A 17,959-nucleotide genomic window follows, 5' to 3' on the forward strand; every position below is an offset into this window, starting at 1 on the left:
TAAATCCCTCAAAAAGCCAATTTATTTGCCTGAATAATAATAATAATCCTTACAATTTCAATAGGACCTCGTCTGTCAGTGCTCAGGCCCTAACACAAGTGACACACATGTTTAATTGAGAAGATGCACATATTGAATATATAATAGGACAGCAAAGAAAGTCCACTCATATAGTTGAGCAAAACTATGACATGCATTCAGAAAATGGAAAAAATAGAGAGAACATAATTAATTTTGCACGAATAAAAAATGACAAACGAGTTGATGGCCCTGAAGACATATCGAGCTTCACACATCTGTTCTGTCAATATCTCCTCTCCAATATCTCCCAGTCTGATCTAATATTATATAAGTAGAGCTTGCTCTGAGGTTTATTTTACTCGTGTAGGTGTGTTTTCAAACGTGAAAGTCTCATAATGACTTTCCCAATATGTATTTTTAAAACGTTGATCTCAGAGCTCCACTGTCTGAGCCCACGTTCGTGGCTCGGCGGTCACGTGGGCGGCAGCACACGCCTCCTTGTTGACTGTGTCGCGTCCTGTGTGTGGATGACGCACTGAGGCTCAGCGCGAAGATGGCTCCCTTCCCGGACGAGGTGGATGTTTTCACTGGCCCCCACTGGCGAATGAAGCAGCTGGTGGGCTCATACTGCGAAAAGGTGAATACAAACGACCGTCCGTGCTTAACGTGCAGTTTTACAGCGGGATATATGACGCGTGTGGCCCACGGACCAGTGAACGCCACATAGCATGCTAGCGAGCTAGCTTGGCTACTTGGGAACCGTTCGGTGTCTCCGTGGTCAGACTCGTAAACGTCAGCGTTGCACAGAGACGTTCACTCAGCCAGCACTGTGGGCCTGGTTCCGATCACCCTCCTCAAACTCAGAACAACCCACCCCCTGTCTACTCAGATATGACATGCTAACAGCTTTAGCTAGCTTGACTCACTTGCAGGGTAGCTTGTTATGCAACGAGAATCAAGGGTCACTAAGTAGTTTACAAGGCTCCCACGAACTGTGATACACATATAACACTGAGCATCTCCAGGCTGACAAGGCTAACAAGAAAGGTCTGTTTAGCAAAACCGGCTAAGGCACTGCGTGTGTTCTAACGTAATCTGGAGCCAACTGCTGTAACGTCACAGTTTCTGCCGTAAAGACGCTCTCGTCAGCTGTTCTTTCTGAGGGTTTCCACCGGACCTACCGTTTGTCGTGATTTAACGCCACCAGCAGAAGTTCTACTGCTGTTATTTGTCCAGGAGTCTTGGGTGACAGTTTTGTTTGTTTTTCCACAGCTGTCAAAGACCAACTTTTCCAACAACAATGATTTCCGCTCATTTCTCCAGTCCCTCTGCGCCACCTTCAAGGAGTTCAAGATGCATGAACAAATCGAGAATGAGTACATTATCAGCCTGTTGCAACAACGCTGCTGCACTGTGTACAATGTGCACTCTGACAACAAACTCTCAGAGATGTTGACCCTCTTTGAAAAGGGACTACACAGTGTTAAGGTAAATATGGATCAATGTTTTTGATTGATTTGCATTCGACGTGGCTCAGCAGAAAAATACTAGGCTTTACTTAAGAGGGTCATATGTGAGTTGTGCAGAACTCAGCTGATACTTATTGCTCAATGGTGGGGTAAGAACACTGTCATTAGAATAACTACCATGTTAGCCAGACAACAGTTGTAGACATCAAAATAGTTATTTTTCGTGTGTGCATGCTAATTGTAATGACAGGTAATTGTAGTGTATCTCTTTTAAATGTGATATATTTCAAAGCTTTTTGACAATTTGTTGTATCCAACCAGGTTTTTGTGTCAAATCTATGGGGTTACAAATTAAGACTTCACTTATTAAGAATATGGCAAAATTAAGAAAGCAGTAGTCTGATTTGTTTAATGGAGGGATGGTTGTATTGTGATCTGCTTAAAAGACTGCAATTCTTATTGTTCTCTCTCCAGCCACAAGCCAACCAAAAGCATGGGCTCACCAGGATGATGCAATTGTGTAACTCCTATCATCCGTTCTGCCCTAGTCAGTTTGGAAAAAAACAGTTTTTTAGTAATTTTCGATGATGTCATATTGAACACCCTCACTTGATTAAGAGACTCTTAAGAATATTAGCGCAGAGAAGATTATACAACATAATTTACATATTGAATAATCCTACTGTGAAATATGGATGACCACACATTTGGTTATAATGAGAATAAAAATACCTAATAGTAGGTATTGTTGATGCGATTGCAAAGACTGAATAAGTAAATGTTGTAGATGTGGCTGTAAAGATGTCTGAACTTGTATGCTCCTCACTGATTTCCTTGTACTAATAGTTGTTCTGTGTTTTAGAGTGAATATGAGCAGCTTAACTATGTCCAGCAGCTGAAGGAGAGACTAGAAGCTTTCACACAGGACTTTCTGCCCCACATGAAGGAAGAAGAAGAGGTACAAGATGGTTGCTTATCTCTGTTTTTGATAAAACCTTTTTGATTGGTTGAGAAAGGATGGATCAGACTAAACTGTGGTCATAAACAACAAAGGAAAGAACAGAAAACAAACTAGAAAATACCTCCCTAGAAACTTTTAATGTGTGCAGCGTGCTTCCTGCCGGGTCCAGAGACTGTTTCAGTTTGAGAGCGAGAGAGACACAGACTGGCTCGTTTAAGAGAGAGAGACAGAGAGAATGAGACATCAAAGATTTCTTATGACCACTGACACTGATACTCATTCCTTCGATGAAGGCTACCATTGAACCCCATAAAAATGGCAGAAGAACGAAAAATAACAATAAGTATGGGGAATAATAATATATTTGCATGCATTGCATTACTGCACAAATAATGAATGGAAACTCATTTTAAATGTGTTTGCTTAGTAATTTGCACTGTTTGAAACCACTTGTAAACTGAAGAGATTGTTTGCAGGTGTTTCAGCCTATGCTTATGGAGCACTTTACCTACGAGGAGCTCAAGGACATCAAGAAGCAGGTTATAGCACAACACTGCAGCCAACATCAATGGGACTGTGCCGCTGAGGTACTGAAGGGCTTCACTTTGTGGAGCCAGGCGGAGGAGCTGCAAAAGGCCTTTAAATATGCGGATCATGAGAAGACAGATTACGGTTAGTGGGTATATTCATATATGTTGAAACTGTTGTGTCTCAAACCTGATTTGAGGTTCTTTCTTCTGTCTCCAGTTTTTCCTGAAAGCCAAATTTTGGTACATACAAAAGTTATTCAAATGCAAATAATATTGTCGTATCAAAAAACAGTTTTGATACGTAAAAATACCAACAGAGCTGAATCCAGCTTGTAAAATCTAAAGGTCAGTTTTGTTATATCACTTAAAGCTGCTTATTTGTAACATTTGTAATATTTTGGTTATTTGGTCTGACCAACACAGCTTTTAAAAAACTTCTGTTTGAATAAACAATGATCACAGTGCAACAGTATCATTAAGATGCTGATGAGACAAACTATGTATTCCTGTTTGGTCCTCGTCTATTAGCAAGGGCAGTTAAGTATAATTTTAACCATATCTGCCTTGTGATTCGGTGCGGTAGCTAGCGGCCATGTAGGAGGATTTCGGTACCAAACCCTAATGCACAATACTCAGAGCCTAAAACTGAGGAAGGGAACTTTCGTCATTTACACCTGTGCTTTTCGTAAACTGCATAAGCAGGGCACTGTTGGACTTTTTAAGACATTACCTACATGAAAGGATAAACTGATCTGGAAAGTGGAAGACATTTGAAAAAGATCCATGACATACTTTTGGTATATGACTGACAAGCCAAGCTCTTTTGTCCTCTTTCTCAGAACTGGATAAGAAAAAGGATTCTTCAACCCACATATCCCAGCTCCCTACAGAAATTATGCTGAGGCTGTTCTATTATCTGGGTCCTCAAGATCTGTGTCGCTGTAGTCAAGTGTGCAGCTCCTGGTCAGAGCTTGCTAAGACCGGCTCTCTGTGGAGGCACCTCTATCCTGTGCGCTGGGCCAGAGGTAAACTGCTGAAAGCTGGCGAATACCTTAGGGCAAAGACTTTGCTGTATTCAGTTGAATATGTTGTAGTAGTACACTGCTGATAAAAGTTTGTGTCTGACATGTAGGTGATAATTACTGTGGTCCACCAGGGGATCTGTACCAGGAGCCAGATGACGAGTGGGTGAAGAGTCTGCAGAATGAGGGTCGGGCCTATCAGGAATGGGATGAGGATGCTGATGTTGATGAGTCTGGTAAGATTTTGTCTTCACACCTCTGTTAGTGACTAAAACAACAAAACAATTACATTACATTTCATTTAGCTGACGCTTTTATCCAAAGAGACTTACAATAAGTGCATTCAACTATGAGGTACAAACCCAGAACAGCAAGAATCAAGTAAGTACAATTTGATCTAAGAAAAGCCAATTTATTATTAGTAGTATGTGATGTGACATTTTCAGAAAGTGTAATTAGGGATGTGCTTTTCCTACTTACAAACCCTTTCACTTTGCCTTTGGTAAGTTAAAAACAAATTGCATTTTTTATACAGCATCTTAAAGGTCTAATCGTTTGTGTTCCATGCGTCGGTAGCCAGTGTTTATTTATCGCAAGTCATATATTGTCATCGCGACTTCAACAGCATAATCGCATATTTCATGTTTTCCTAATATTGTGCAGCCTTAGTTCACATGGTTTTGTTGTGACTCCCTTCACCTTTATCTACCCTCAATGAGTTTGCACTAAAGTGAGAAAGGTACTGCCTTTAGACCTCAGGTTCCACTCTGACATAAAGGTAGTAAACAGACTTTTTTCCATTCTACCAAGGCAACCAATAGAAACGGAAATTTTCATGTTGTTTATGTCTTGTCAGATGTGTCGGACCACTCAGGAGGCTCTCTGGCAATTGACAATGCTCTGCGGGAGAAGAAGCTTCTGAATGGGATTATCCAGAATCTACTGCCAGCTGTGGGCCCATCTGTCAAGTCTATTGTTCTGGCATACAGTTCTACAGTCTCGAGTAAAATGGTATATCATTTTTTTAGTTTTTTTCACTCTAATTGTCCAGTACGTGAATATGAAAAAGTGTAAGACAGAACTACTTCATACAATTTTTAATTAATGTTGACTACATTTTTGTCTTTTTCCAGGTCCGTCAAATCCTCAGTCTTTGCCCAAATATTATTCATCTGGATCTGACTCAGACTGATGTTACAGATTTTGCATTTGACAGGTAAATGTAAACAATCAGTGATTTCAGATTATTCTATGGTATCATTGACAAAGTTTATATACTAGAGCCACAATTGATGAAGCCCTAAATTTGTTCAGTGCCAACCCTGTTCAGATTTCTTATGTGCAGAAACTTAGTACTCACCATGTGTTCCTTGGATCCTCCTTCTTACAGCTGGTCATCTGTTGGAGCTTGTCTCTCTCTGGAGCACCTGGATTTGTCTGGATGTGAGAAGATCACAGATCACACCCTGAAGAAATTGTCTTTTGGGCTTGGTGACCTCACGTCTTCAACCTGCTTTGACAAGCGTGTAGACCGACGAGCTAAGCTCCTGAAAAGCTCCACAGTACCCATCACACTCATGGACGAGAGAGACCTTCATCCAGTGGGACGGAAGCGACAGGCCATCATTTTCAAGCAAGGGACTGGTCGTTGGGGGACTGCCCGCAGGCCCGCACAAGTTTGGGTGCTGGAATCCTCAGACCTTGCTGACATCGAAGACGCTGCAGAATGGAGCGGTCGTGGTGGAATGTCTCTTCCTGATGCAGAAAACTTCGTTGAGACGCAGCTTTTGGGAACCTCGTGTTCCTGCAGGAAGAGCAGGGGGCGCGGGCACAGGACAAATGCCTCCTATTTACATCAGCAATATTCCATGACTGGGGAAATGTTCTGTGGTCACTCCACCTGCTGCACTAGCGACATGGCCCTCAGGACTTTTATTGGGCCCCAGTGCGAGTCAGGGACCACCAGAAACATCACTGCAGAATTTCGGACTAAGTGCTCCTCATTTGAGGGCCTGCAGTGTCTGGAGCCTGAAAACAGGACTGACCAATCAGAGACTAAACGCTCACTGAGATTCCTCAGTCTCTCTGGATGTTACCAAGTCACAGATTTGGGCTTGAGGTAAAGACCATGCATTACTGTTTTGCAAACACACCAAAAAAATCTCACTTCCTTTATACTTAAAATTCCCTGATCTTTCCAAACTAATGTGGGTTTATTTGGAAGTTAGTATCTTCAGAGTGTAGTAATTCAGTGGCAACTAAAAACAGAGCCTGGTGCAATAGCTTGCGTAACTGTTGTCATTTGGGAATGGACATATGGCCAATTAGCTTGGTAAACGTTCTCTATGCAACCCTTCACACATACACAATTTGTGTGAGATGCAGTGTGACTGTTTTTCATAATCACAAATTAGAGCCCGACAGATTTTTGTGCCTTGATGCCAATACCAAGATAAAGGAGTGACACATTTCTGATACCGATTATTTGCTGATAATTCCCAAGATTTTTATATCACACCCTTATGTCAATGATTTGTAATTGAGGCTTTAAAAACCTTATTATAAATAACAACATATTAAAAGAAAACACAATATATATTTTCATTTCAGAATTTGTCATTGAAAATGTTTGCATAGTTTGTTCTGTAAAAATATTTTTGTCGGCACATATTAGCAAGGATCGCAGATGCATTTGTGAAAGACAGATATTGGCAGATTTTTATTGGCCAACTCAAAGTGGTCCGACTCTTGTCAAAATGCTCATCAAGTTCCATCTCCGTTAGTCGACACCTTAGCTCAGGTTATTAGGGAGAGGGAGGCTTTGCAATTGAGACATGATTATCAGTTTGTATGCACTGTAATGAGGTTGCACTGCGCTGTGTGTGTGATTCAGGGCTCTGTCTCAGCGGGGAGGGCTTCCTGTTCTGGAGCATCTCAACTTGTCCGGCTGCCTCTTCATCACTGAGGTGGGGCTGCAGGAGCTGGTGTCCGCCTGTCCTTCCCTCAATGATGAACACTTCTATTACTGCGACAACATTAACGGTAACACAAGTCAAACACAAAATCATACATGCTCATAATCTAGTACGGTATTGTGTTCATGTGTAACTATAAACGAGTTAATAGAAATTATTTGTGAGGTATTGTACTGTGGCAACTGTAACACACATTACTAACCCCACTTGCATAGCATGTGCCCTAATGTAAGTAACCATTGCTGCTGAAGTGGAAGGTAAGTAGGTATTACAGTAGCCAGTATGATGCCTTCAGCATTGTGTTCCATATGTCTACTTCATTTCTATGATAAATTGAGAATATTGTGTATGTGAGGATGCTTGTAAGCTTTTCCACGTGGGCATGCAGTTGAGTAAGATAATTACTGTGTGGTGTTTCTCTTCAGGTCCCCACGCAGATACGGCCAGCGGCTGCCAGAACCTCCAGTGCGGCTTCAGAGCCTGCTGTCGCTCTGGAGAGTGATCCTGCCTGGCTATGCTCTCCTCAAATGTCTACGTCTCCTTTTTATTGCACTTTATCCTGGGAAAACCATTTGCTGTATTTTGTGTCACTTAAAAAATGTTTTGGATGAAACTGTAATTTTGCTCCTGTTTTTTTCCATTTCCATCTATATTAAATGGAAACAATCTTTTGGAAAAGGAAACTTATGATAAAGGAATTTAGGCATCTGCAAATGTACATCCTGTTTCCTTTTTTGGTTTTGAAAAGTAAAAAGTATAGAAACAAACACCAAGTACCAAGTGTTTGCTGTATTTAAAGTATTTCCACAAAATGATTTGGATTCATGCTTCTTCCTTCTCCCAGAGTTAGAAGCTATAGTTTTCCTGTCGGTCTACACCAGGGGTGTCCAAACTACGGCCCGCGGGCCATCTGCGGCCCGCCATCCATTTTAAATTGGCCTGCCTAGAAAAAAAAAATAACTGAAACTAACAATTTAGTAGCACTTAAATGGCACTTACTTATAGCACACTTATTGTAGTTTTGCTCTATTTTTGAAGATATTGTACTTTCTTGATTCTTGTTGTTCTGGGTTTGTACCCTCGGGTACCCTTGAATGCACTTATTATAAGTAGCTTTGGATAAAAGCGTCAGCTAAATGTAATGTAATGGACTATGGCCCACTGTATTGTACTTCTCAGTTAACACCGTTACGCCCCCCCCCCCCCCCCGCCCTGAGCGACGCGATTGTCAACAGTCCGCTCCAGGGCAGGGGGCCGTGGCGGCGTGAGTGGCCCAGACCTTCGTATTTTTTTCTATATGTGGCCCTCGGGATAAAAAGTTTGGACACCCCTGGTCTACACGGAGGAGGCAGAACATTGTGAACACAGTTGAAGCAAATACTAGACACTGATTATCTTGTACCATTGGCACACATACAATAAGATGACATTTAACATTTGAATTAGCAGATATTAGTACAATATAGTCAGCTTTCCTACTTTTTGCATTTAATGTTTAAGCTGTGAAAAATCCTTCAAGGCAAATTATGTGGCTGCTTTAGATGAGTTGTATTCACTATTACATTACATGTCATTTAGCGGACGCTTTTATCCAAAGCGACTTACAATAATACTTACAACAAAGCAGCACAGTTCTGGCTGATGGTCAACATTCAGAGTTAAAGGTGCACTGTGTAACATTTAGGTGAAAGGGATCTTTTGGCACAAATTGAATTTAAAATAATGCAAGTGATTTTTTCACTAGTGTGTTTCATCTATATAAGATTTTTTGTTTTCTTTACCCTAGAATGAGCCCTTTATATTTAAATACTATATATTTACATCTGGAGCAGGTCCTCTCTACGGAGGCTGCCATGTTTTTAACAGTAGCCCAGACTGGACAAACTAAACACCTTTTGAGTTTTTAATCATAACTGAAGACTATCACAGGTTCTCTTTCATGTTTGGAAGGGGAAGGTGAAGTGAGGGGTTCTCAGCTGCAACATGCAACTTTACCACTAGATGTCACTGAATTCTACACACTGAACCTTTTTATACCATAACATTAAGGCAAGTCAAAAATAACAGTAGGTTGTGGGCTGGGCTAACCAGAAAGTCTGTTTCACAACAAAAGGTGAATCAAATTTAAGAAGTGCTAGACAGGCTAATTTACAAAGCAATGCGCTCCAATCTGCCAATGATACATTTATTAAGCCCTAATGTGATATCTCTACTTGGGAGACTCGGGTAAATTGAATTTACATGTAAGATTATTCAAAAGCCATCTTCCTGGGAAGGTGGATTCTGAGTTTTACTCTGGTATCTGTTTTTTTAATTAATCTTATAATAATATCATAAAATAAACTCGACACAGCTTAATGTCATGTGGAGAAGAAGAAACTTGGGATCTGGGATCAAAAGAAATATCAAGATAGAAATTATTCACATCTTTATGCTAAAAAAAAAAAAAGTCCCTTAATCAACACTTAAAACCCTGAAAATAATGACAAAGCAAAAACAAACAAAAAAACTTTCACTATGTTTTCAGACCCTTTACTAAGCATGAGGATGAGTTACTGTTGGCAAAGATTACAATCTCAAGTCTTTTGCTGCCTTCAGACATGCACAACACTCCAGATAATGTCTGAGATTATTGAGAGGGGTTGTATTTAAGAATGCAAATCTCAAGAGTCAGAGTCTCGTGACTTTATCTGAAGTTTCTCCTGCCAGCCCCCTGGTAAAATAAAGGCGGATAATGTGATTGACCCGATGTGAGAATATAGCAGGATATTACCGCGTGCGATTAGGCTTTTTTAAGATGCTTTTAACGTAGTCCATGCAAGACTTAAAAAATAAAAAAAAGATAAACCATACACGTAGAAGACACTGATGATGGTGTGAATTTGGGAAGACAGAGATTCGAGAGCTTCTGGTGATACTATCGATGCAGGTGACTATGTGCTGTAACACGCTGTAATCGCCGCAGCCCAATAAGTTAGTGTGTTCAAGATGCTATGGTAAGCCAAACAATCCAAAAACAAGTGCATTTGTAACAAACAAAACAAAAAAAAAAATCGAGCCCATTTCCCCATTGGTCAGTTTGAGACACGCTAACTGTCACTCACTACATGTAAATAACAAGTTGACAAAACATTGATGAATGCAGTTGAAGCTAGAATATCTACTCATGTGTTTGTTTACCAAAAGGCCAGTGAAGGAACAAAATGTAGTAATTTTTCTAATTTGATGAAAGAAAAGTCAGGAAAGTGCAAACTAAATATTTTATTTTTATCAACTTGACAAAAAAATGACCTTTGGTATGCTATTTAAAGTTATAAGAAAGTCCCCCTGGGTTTACAAAAAGGGTTCAACCTTATGATCCCTTGAGGCAGTGGGCAAGATGTCAAATGGCTTAAATACATATGAAATTGACATCTGAGATCGTACGTCATTAATGCATTGCAAGTGTTGTTTGCGCATTACAAATTCACATTAATTTGTTATGCTTTCCATATCCCAACACTTTGTACTTCTCGTAACGCGTCAGTAAGCCGACAACAGCACCCGATCTCAAGTCTTTTCTCGTTTCAGTTAAATCAAAGTTTTGTATCATGAAAAAATACAGGGTGATGGGTTCAGGTACGTAGGGGAAAAGTAACATATGTAATATCTGTCAATGGCACACTGTTAGTGAGAGAACACATCATAGATAGTCTTTAAGGCCTTGCCCTATTGACAATCTTCTCTAATGCTATTAAAGGTTTCATGAATATGTTATTTCTATTTAGGAAAAACGGAGATAACTTGCTCCACCACTGCCGTTGAATCTCAAGTATTTCTTGGAGGGAACAAGCATGGATCTGTGGGTAAATAACAAAAAAGGCTTCACTTAATGCTGTTATTCAAATAAACACATCAACACACACAAACACACACACACACACATATATATGTATCAAAATCTAATTGGCCTCTTATTGAGCAAATACATCCTGCCTTTGCCATATTCATAACATTCTATGACATGTACATATTTAAAAGGCTGACCTGAACCGTCTTATAAGAGACCTCCCTCCTGAGCCGTTGCGTACATTTCAACTCCAGCGCTTCATCAGTCACAAAGTAAAACTCCTCCTGTAGCTGCTCTAGTCGGAAGTACTTAGGAGCATGCACCTCTTCACTTCTGGTCATCTGGTGGACCACAGATACAAAGAAAGAATGTTTTTGTCACAAAAAATGAGCAAGTTGAATTCTCCAGGATCATTGAGATGTTTGAACAGCTCTTTGTTGTGGCACCCACTTTTAGCAGTTGCATGATAGAATCATTGGTTGGGTCGTTGGGGTCCAGAGGTAACTGTCTGGCCCGCTCCACAGTTTTTTTCCTGTCATCGAGTTCACATCCCCAGATAGATGTGACAGCATCAAAAAGGCGCAGGCCGCTAAGACAAAGACAAAGAAAGTGAAAGTGAAAAAGCTGCTCAAAGCTACAATGTGCTTGGGGAGTTTGCTACATAGAGAAGCAACAGAGTTTAGAAACAGATTTTAATAACCAAAGGGGTGTTTAGCTGTTATAGCCCATAAACTTCAGACTGCAAACACAATACAGAACCATGGACTATTGCCTTCCGCATATTATGAGTCACTTAATTGCATGATGAATGAGCCTTCAGAATCATTTATGAGCTTTTGTTGTCAAATATATAGACACATCGGAAAGTCAGACAAACACAGAAGCTCTTCAGAAACTTGATGCATGAACTTTGACATAAAAATAAATACAGTTTCAAGTCGCTATGTTTACATGATGCTGACATAATCCAGAAACCATTGGCAGGCTGAAGAGTAGGAAAGAATAAAACATGCATGACCACCAATACTGCTTTTGCAGTGATATTACCTGTGTATGCCAGCAGGTTGTTTAGACACAGGAGGGGCGAGTGGTACATCATCCTCCCCAATACCCCAGGATACACAACAGGTCAGTTTACCAGAGGTCAGCAGAGTCTGTTTGTTACTGCCATCAGGCTCGAAGGACAGGGGGACATCTGACAAGCCAGACAGATGAGAAACAAGGTATAGACAAGTGATGTGTTACATAAATAAAAGGGACTTTTCACATCGGAACAGGTATCAAATGAAGACATTTACCACTTCCAACTCCTTCATGGTCAAACATTACTCTCTGGTTGCTGCTGAACTCGAATTCCTCAAGAGAGACATTGCCTGTTAAGACAGAAGGTTCTGGCACTGGGACGAACACTTGAGTCAGGAGGGAACACAATGATCCAATATTTTCAAAGATCTTCAATGTGATGCTTTGAGGAGAATTAACTAGCTTGAGATTGAAGATCTGACCAAAGTGCACTCTGAAGTCAGTGTCCAGGAAGCAGCTGTCAGTTCGGGAAACTCCTTTTCTATTGTAAACGATCCTGATGACAAAAGAGTGCCTCTCAACATCCTGTCTACGAGCTACTTCCACCCTACAACAAAGAAAAAACAAAAACTCATCATAAATTGAAAATGAAAAGAATGAATGATACACAGAGTATAAGTTAAAAGTTAAAATCTTCTGAAAGAAATCCAGACCTTCTCCATGATTGTGCTCGTACCTGGGGCAGAGGTCATTGTCCGTGATGTTTCCAGATGCATGCAGCTCAGGAATCAGGACGGACTCTCCTGGTTTCCTGCGTATCCTGACAGCTTTCTCTCTGACTTGCTGCTCTATAGAGTCAAAGTCTGGCCTCTCGGGAGGCTCAGGCTTTGGACAGTCTTCTTCCTCAGGCCCTTCTGATTCACTCAACTCCTGGTCTTCATCTTCTTCTTCATCCTGTAACTGGCCCGTCTTCTTCTTTTTTCTCTTCTTCTTTTTGGCTTTCTGCAAACAAAGAGATATAAGTGTTGGTATCACTACATTTTCATATTTACACAGTCAGCAAAGCCATGTAGACTTTTTTCTATAAGCTTAAGATATAATTAACAGAGTTTATTTGTACAGTAGCATACAATATGCTCGGATGTCAGTTACTAATCCAAAAATAAGTAAATATTTAATAGTTAGGCACCTGTTTTCTTCTTGAGAGCTTCCACTCTGCCAGCTGTTTCTTGTACTCTGCCAGCTTTCGTTGGTAGTCCTCCTCACTCTCAGCCTCCAATTCCACAACTTCTGCAAAGATTTCATCCTCATACACCTGCTCATCTGACGCCTGGTCTACATTCTCTCTGGAGCAGATGTGGAAAACACAGCACATTAGTTGTTGTGAAATGTATCTATTTAAATGGGATAAACCCCTTGAGTTGCACCATTTTCGAGAGGGTCCGATTATTCACAGGATTCCAAGAATCTGTAAAAGATACATTATCCAGTAGGCACGGGTAGGGGAGGGGTCGTGAAAATAGGAATCACATTGTATTTGGAAAAAATTACAGAGCATTACTTTCTGAGGAAGAGCTTGTAGGGTGTGTTGGTGAACTTCTGAAACTCTCTCAGGTCCTTGATGTCTTTCCACACTTTAATTATGTCCTTCAGCAGAGTCCGGTCTTTCTCCTGCTCGCTGTCTCGTAGCTGCCGAGTGTTTCTACGGACAAACATGCATCAGGAAAGTGATTAAAGTAGAGTAGAGATAGATGTCTGGACAGGACACAGATGGGAGAGACAAGATCTGGGAAACTCACCGAACCTCCAGACTGTAATCAGATATCCTCTGCTGCATGGCCTGAGTGAGGCTCTGGCTGTCGTGGATATCAAGGATATTCCGCAGTGCACTCCTCAACCCATTCAACTGCAGCAGACAGAAAACACGAAACAAACATAAGTTATATTTAAGTTGTAAGTGTACTAAAGAAGGGAAAGACATTTTACAATATCGGTGACGTTACTTTCATATTTACAAGCAGCATATGGAGTTTACCTTGTCAGTTAAGTGTCCTGTCCGGTTATTGTGCTGCCTGGTGAGGAACTGGTCGTGCAGCTGAACTAGCCGGGCTCCCAGGACATGTTCGCGACTGAAGAGTGGGTGATGGGAGAAGGTCAGCCCAAAAACTTCAAGATCAAGTTGGTAGTCTCCCTTAGGATCCAATGTACCATCAGTGCACTTGTTTTTTTTATATGTGGACCTTGTTGCCTGGAGGATTGAAAAAAATCATCCATCATCAAACAACACAACCAATTTTAGGGTATCCCCTTGGGCTTTGGGAAACTGTAATTAACATTTTTAACCATTTTATGACATTTATTACACCAAACAAATAATCAGCAGATTAATAATCAAAATAATCGTTTGCCGCAGCCAGACTTTTGTTTCTTGTAATACATGAAATAAAGAGCAATGGGAATGCACTTTGCTTTAGATTCGGCAAATGGATGTGATGATCAAAGTGGGCATGCGTCTGACCTTCCTGTATACAGTTTGCAGAGCAGGGTCCAGGTCCTCCTCCTTGTGAAAGACAGGGGGTCTTGTGGATGATTCCTTAACAGGGTTCGGCAGAGCCATGATCCGGCCATCATCTCCAATCCACTTCTTTCCCTTATAAATTATAATAAATAAATGAATAATAGAATTAAGTATATAGAAAATTCCTGGAAGGTTTAGAGCCAGTGACATAGTTAAACTGTCCAGTATGTTGGTTGAGATTACCTCTTCCATTATTAAAATGCGGTTCTCCAGAATGTTCTCATTAGTCTGGGACATAGGGGGCCTTTTTCCCACATACAGACCCTCATCCTCGAGATAACTGGGCCTCATGTTTTCAGGCAGTTTAATGAAGTCTGGCACTGTGACAACAATAAAACATAAAATAAAGTTATTATCCTGCAATGAATAAAAAAAATTACCATTGGGTTTTTAAGAGGTGTGGGTGTTTATCAGGTGGTTGAGTGCGTTAGAGTACCTGGTCGAGAACTTGGTGTAAAGAGAAGTTTCCTTTCTCTCTGGATACGTTTTCGTTGGCTGACATACTCTGCTTTCCTCACTTCCAGGAAGTCTTTGGATGACTTTTTAATGAAGAATAAATCTTCCTCCCGCCTCTGACCTCTAGACTGTCACACAAGAGGACATTCATTATGCATCAACACTTAAATCAAGGATTGGCACGTTTTTATCAAACAAATATGTCATGTAAGTGGTATCTTTCAAGTCTTATTCAAAACAAAAGCTAGGTAGTGTGGAAAATAATGAAATTGGAATTACGATTGCTGATCTCAGTCTTTCTTCCAAGTGTCGTTCGATAGACTTATCTAAACGCTCAGAGCCAGTAGTTGGTTGCATTCCTATGGAGAGACCAAGGAGAAGTAAGCACATCATAAAACAACAATATATATATATATATATATATTACATAGTATTTTAAAGAACTAAAAATAAAGACTCAGAGAAGTCTAAGAAGTATAAGAGAGGAGACAGATTCAGACACCAACCTTTCCAAGAATGAGGTTGAGGTCTGGAACCAACAACTGGCTCTGCTGATTCCTCATTTTCACTGTGGTGCTGGATGCTGGATATCTCTTCCTCATCATCGCACTCCTGGGCTGAATACTGCTCAAGCAGTTAATATTTAGCAAGAAATGCAGAGGTGATTATCACCTTTACTGTTTGACCTCATAAATGGAGACAGATTCAGGATAGGAGAGTTGAGAGAGTGCCAGAACAATACTTACCACTGCCTTCTGCCTCGGCTTCTCCTCTTTGAATCTGCATTTCAGTATCTCCGCCTGTTTTTCCCTGCTGTCTCGACATTCCTGGTGTAGCACAAGCACACACACAGTAAAGGAAAACAACAACAACAGACCTGCAGACACTCACTCTACACCATCCAAATGCATATTAACACAGATAGCTAGAAAAGGGTTAGTTTGCATGGAGGAAGATATAGGGGAAAGGATTTGCTGAATGAAGCTGAAAATGTATGAAGAGTAAAGGTGAGGCCAAGATGAAACGAATGTGGGGATGTTGAGTTGAGATGATGTGATGCTAATTTGGTGGGTAAATTCAAGATTGCAGTGACATCACAAGACACTGCCTTGCAAAAACAATATTTCAACGAGTGTTTCAGGGAAGTTTGTCCTTTAAAGTTCATCCACATAGGAAGCCACCTCTGCACTAGTTTAAATATCAGCAGTACGGCAATGTTCAGCAGCTGCATGTCGAGGAATGAGAAAATGTAATAAATGTGGGGGTGAACATGAGATTTCTGATGGTAAAGAAAGGGTGGTAAAGTGTGGCAGTTGTGGAGGAGGACATATTGCTGGGAGTCGTGTTTTAATGGTAGGAGATCAAGAGATTGTGAATAATAGGAAGAAAGTCGACCTATCCCTCAGGAGTTGGGTGAGGAGAGGAACAATGCTTGAGCATGAAGGACACAAAGTAGAAGTAAACAATGATAGTAGTAATGGGATAAATGTTTTCTTTTTATACAAGAGCTGCAACCTGAATAAGATGAGGGTGTAATTCCACCCCTGGGAGAGATGGTCAAAATCATGGTATTAGAATTAGAAGAGATGAGATGTTGTCTCTTCCACCCATGTCATCCCACTGATATCAAGCTGATGGGCAACCTCCATTGTAGCATTTATCACCCCTGCTATGAAAGTGACTAGCTTCTTTAAGTCAACATTCACTTTCCCCTCAGTGTCTTGTTCTGATTCTTTTGTGACTTGCTTCCCTGCTCTGTTTCTCTCCTCATTGACTTCTCTCTGACTTACCCTTTTCACAGCCTTTGCATTCTCCGTCCGGTGATCTCCTTTCTGGTATGATGTCATTTTCTTCCTTAATCCTCAGACTGGCACCTCCAAGCTTAACGTGCATTAAAAAAAAGACTTGACTGGAGTTATCAAAGGAGTGTGAGGATATCCCATCCAAAGGAATAGATGGATCTTCATAGGAATAGCTTTGATCTTCCTCCATCATTAACTAAATCTTGCCAACTGTTAGGTCATGAATTGTTATCCTCCTCCAGATTTGTCAGGGCTTCTGGACACTTGAACGACACCACAGGAGCAGTATGGAGCCACATTCTGGGTTTTTTCTGTTGTATCTTTACGTTTGAAGAATCGCTCACCATTAACTTAAATTGGATTGTATTTGGCTGCACATCTGTTTACTCCTGAAACTCCAAGGGTGGTTGGGCGACTCAAACACTTTACCCACCCCTCCATCGGGATAGTGGTGAGTACATGGGTGAACTATCTCTTTAAGGTGAATCAAGAATATACGTAACAGACCAGGTAGCAGATGAATAAAGACTGTATTGTATGAATAAATATATATATGCAGGAGATAAATATATATGGAGATTATGAACAGTTAAGGTGAATACTGATAATGGAGAATTAATGTAAAAGATTGGTAGCAGCAGTTGAATAATTATTGTAGCAGTTATTAAATATATATACAGCAGATGTGTTATAGATAAATAAATATTGCAGTGGATAAGTAAATCTAAAGCTGATGAGTAAATATAATAATATAGTAGCTATGTGGGAAAACGATAGAAGCCCAGGTACTTGTACTCGTCGATGGCTCCACACGGCCCCCTTGGATCGTGGTGGTGGCGGCTGCCAGTTCCCTCTGCCTGTTTGAAAAGCTCACAACCATCTATTTGGTTTTGCTGACGTTCAGTTCCAATCAAGAGCTGTCACACACCACTCCAAAAGCACCTGCAGAACAGGCCTGTGGTGCTGTGAGGGCCTGATAGCAGACACAGAAGAACTGTGTCATCAGGTTACTTAACCAGGTGACAGTTGGTCTGTGTGGATCTGTCATCATCTCGGTAAAGGATGACGAGCAGTGGTGAGAGCACACAGCCCTGAGGGCAATGGATACAAACAGAGTGTTGGGACCTTTTGTTATGAGAAATATAAAGCAATTATAGATCGTTATGACTGTGTCGAGATGAAAACTGATATTCAAAATGAACCAAACAAGATTTATGTCCATTAAAAAAGGAAAAAGACGGTGTGACCTGTGGGCAAATTATATAATCGTATGTGCCTTAACACGTATAACAC

General features: G+C 40.7%; 1 protein-coding gene across 2 annotated transcripts; it reads left to right on the forward strand.

Moving 5' to 3' along the window:
• Positions 1-519: 519 nt before the first annotated feature.
• Positions 520-7,793, forward strand: fbxl5 (F-box and leucine-rich repeat protein 5). Of its 2 annotated transcripts, none has more exons than XM_061078084.1 (11): positions 520-658; positions 1,294-1,509; positions 2,353-2,448; positions 2,928-3,123; positions 3,821-4,006; positions 4,114-4,239; positions 4,860-5,014; positions 5,137-5,219; positions 5,394-6,122; positions 6,897-7,045; positions 7,404-7,793. In XM_061078084.1, exons 1-11 carry the CDS (start codon positions 575-577, stop codon positions 7,478-7,480), a joined length of 2,097 nt encoding a protein of 698 aa, XP_060934067.1. In that variant the 5' UTR covers positions 520-574; the 3' UTR covers positions 7,481-7,793. The 2 variants fall into 2 exon arrangements, with proteins under 2 accessions (XP_060934067.1, XP_060934068.1); XM_061078085.1 differs by having other exon boundaries at positions 4,138-4,239.
• Positions 7,794-17,959: the final 10,166 nt, after the last annotated feature.

Source organism: Limanda limanda, chromosome 9 (assembly GCF_963576545.1).
Source record: "Limanda limanda chromosome 9, fLimLim1.1, whole genome shotgun sequence".
NCBI lineage: Eukaryota > Metazoa > Chordata > Actinopteri > Pleuronectiformes > Pleuronectidae > Limanda > Limanda limanda.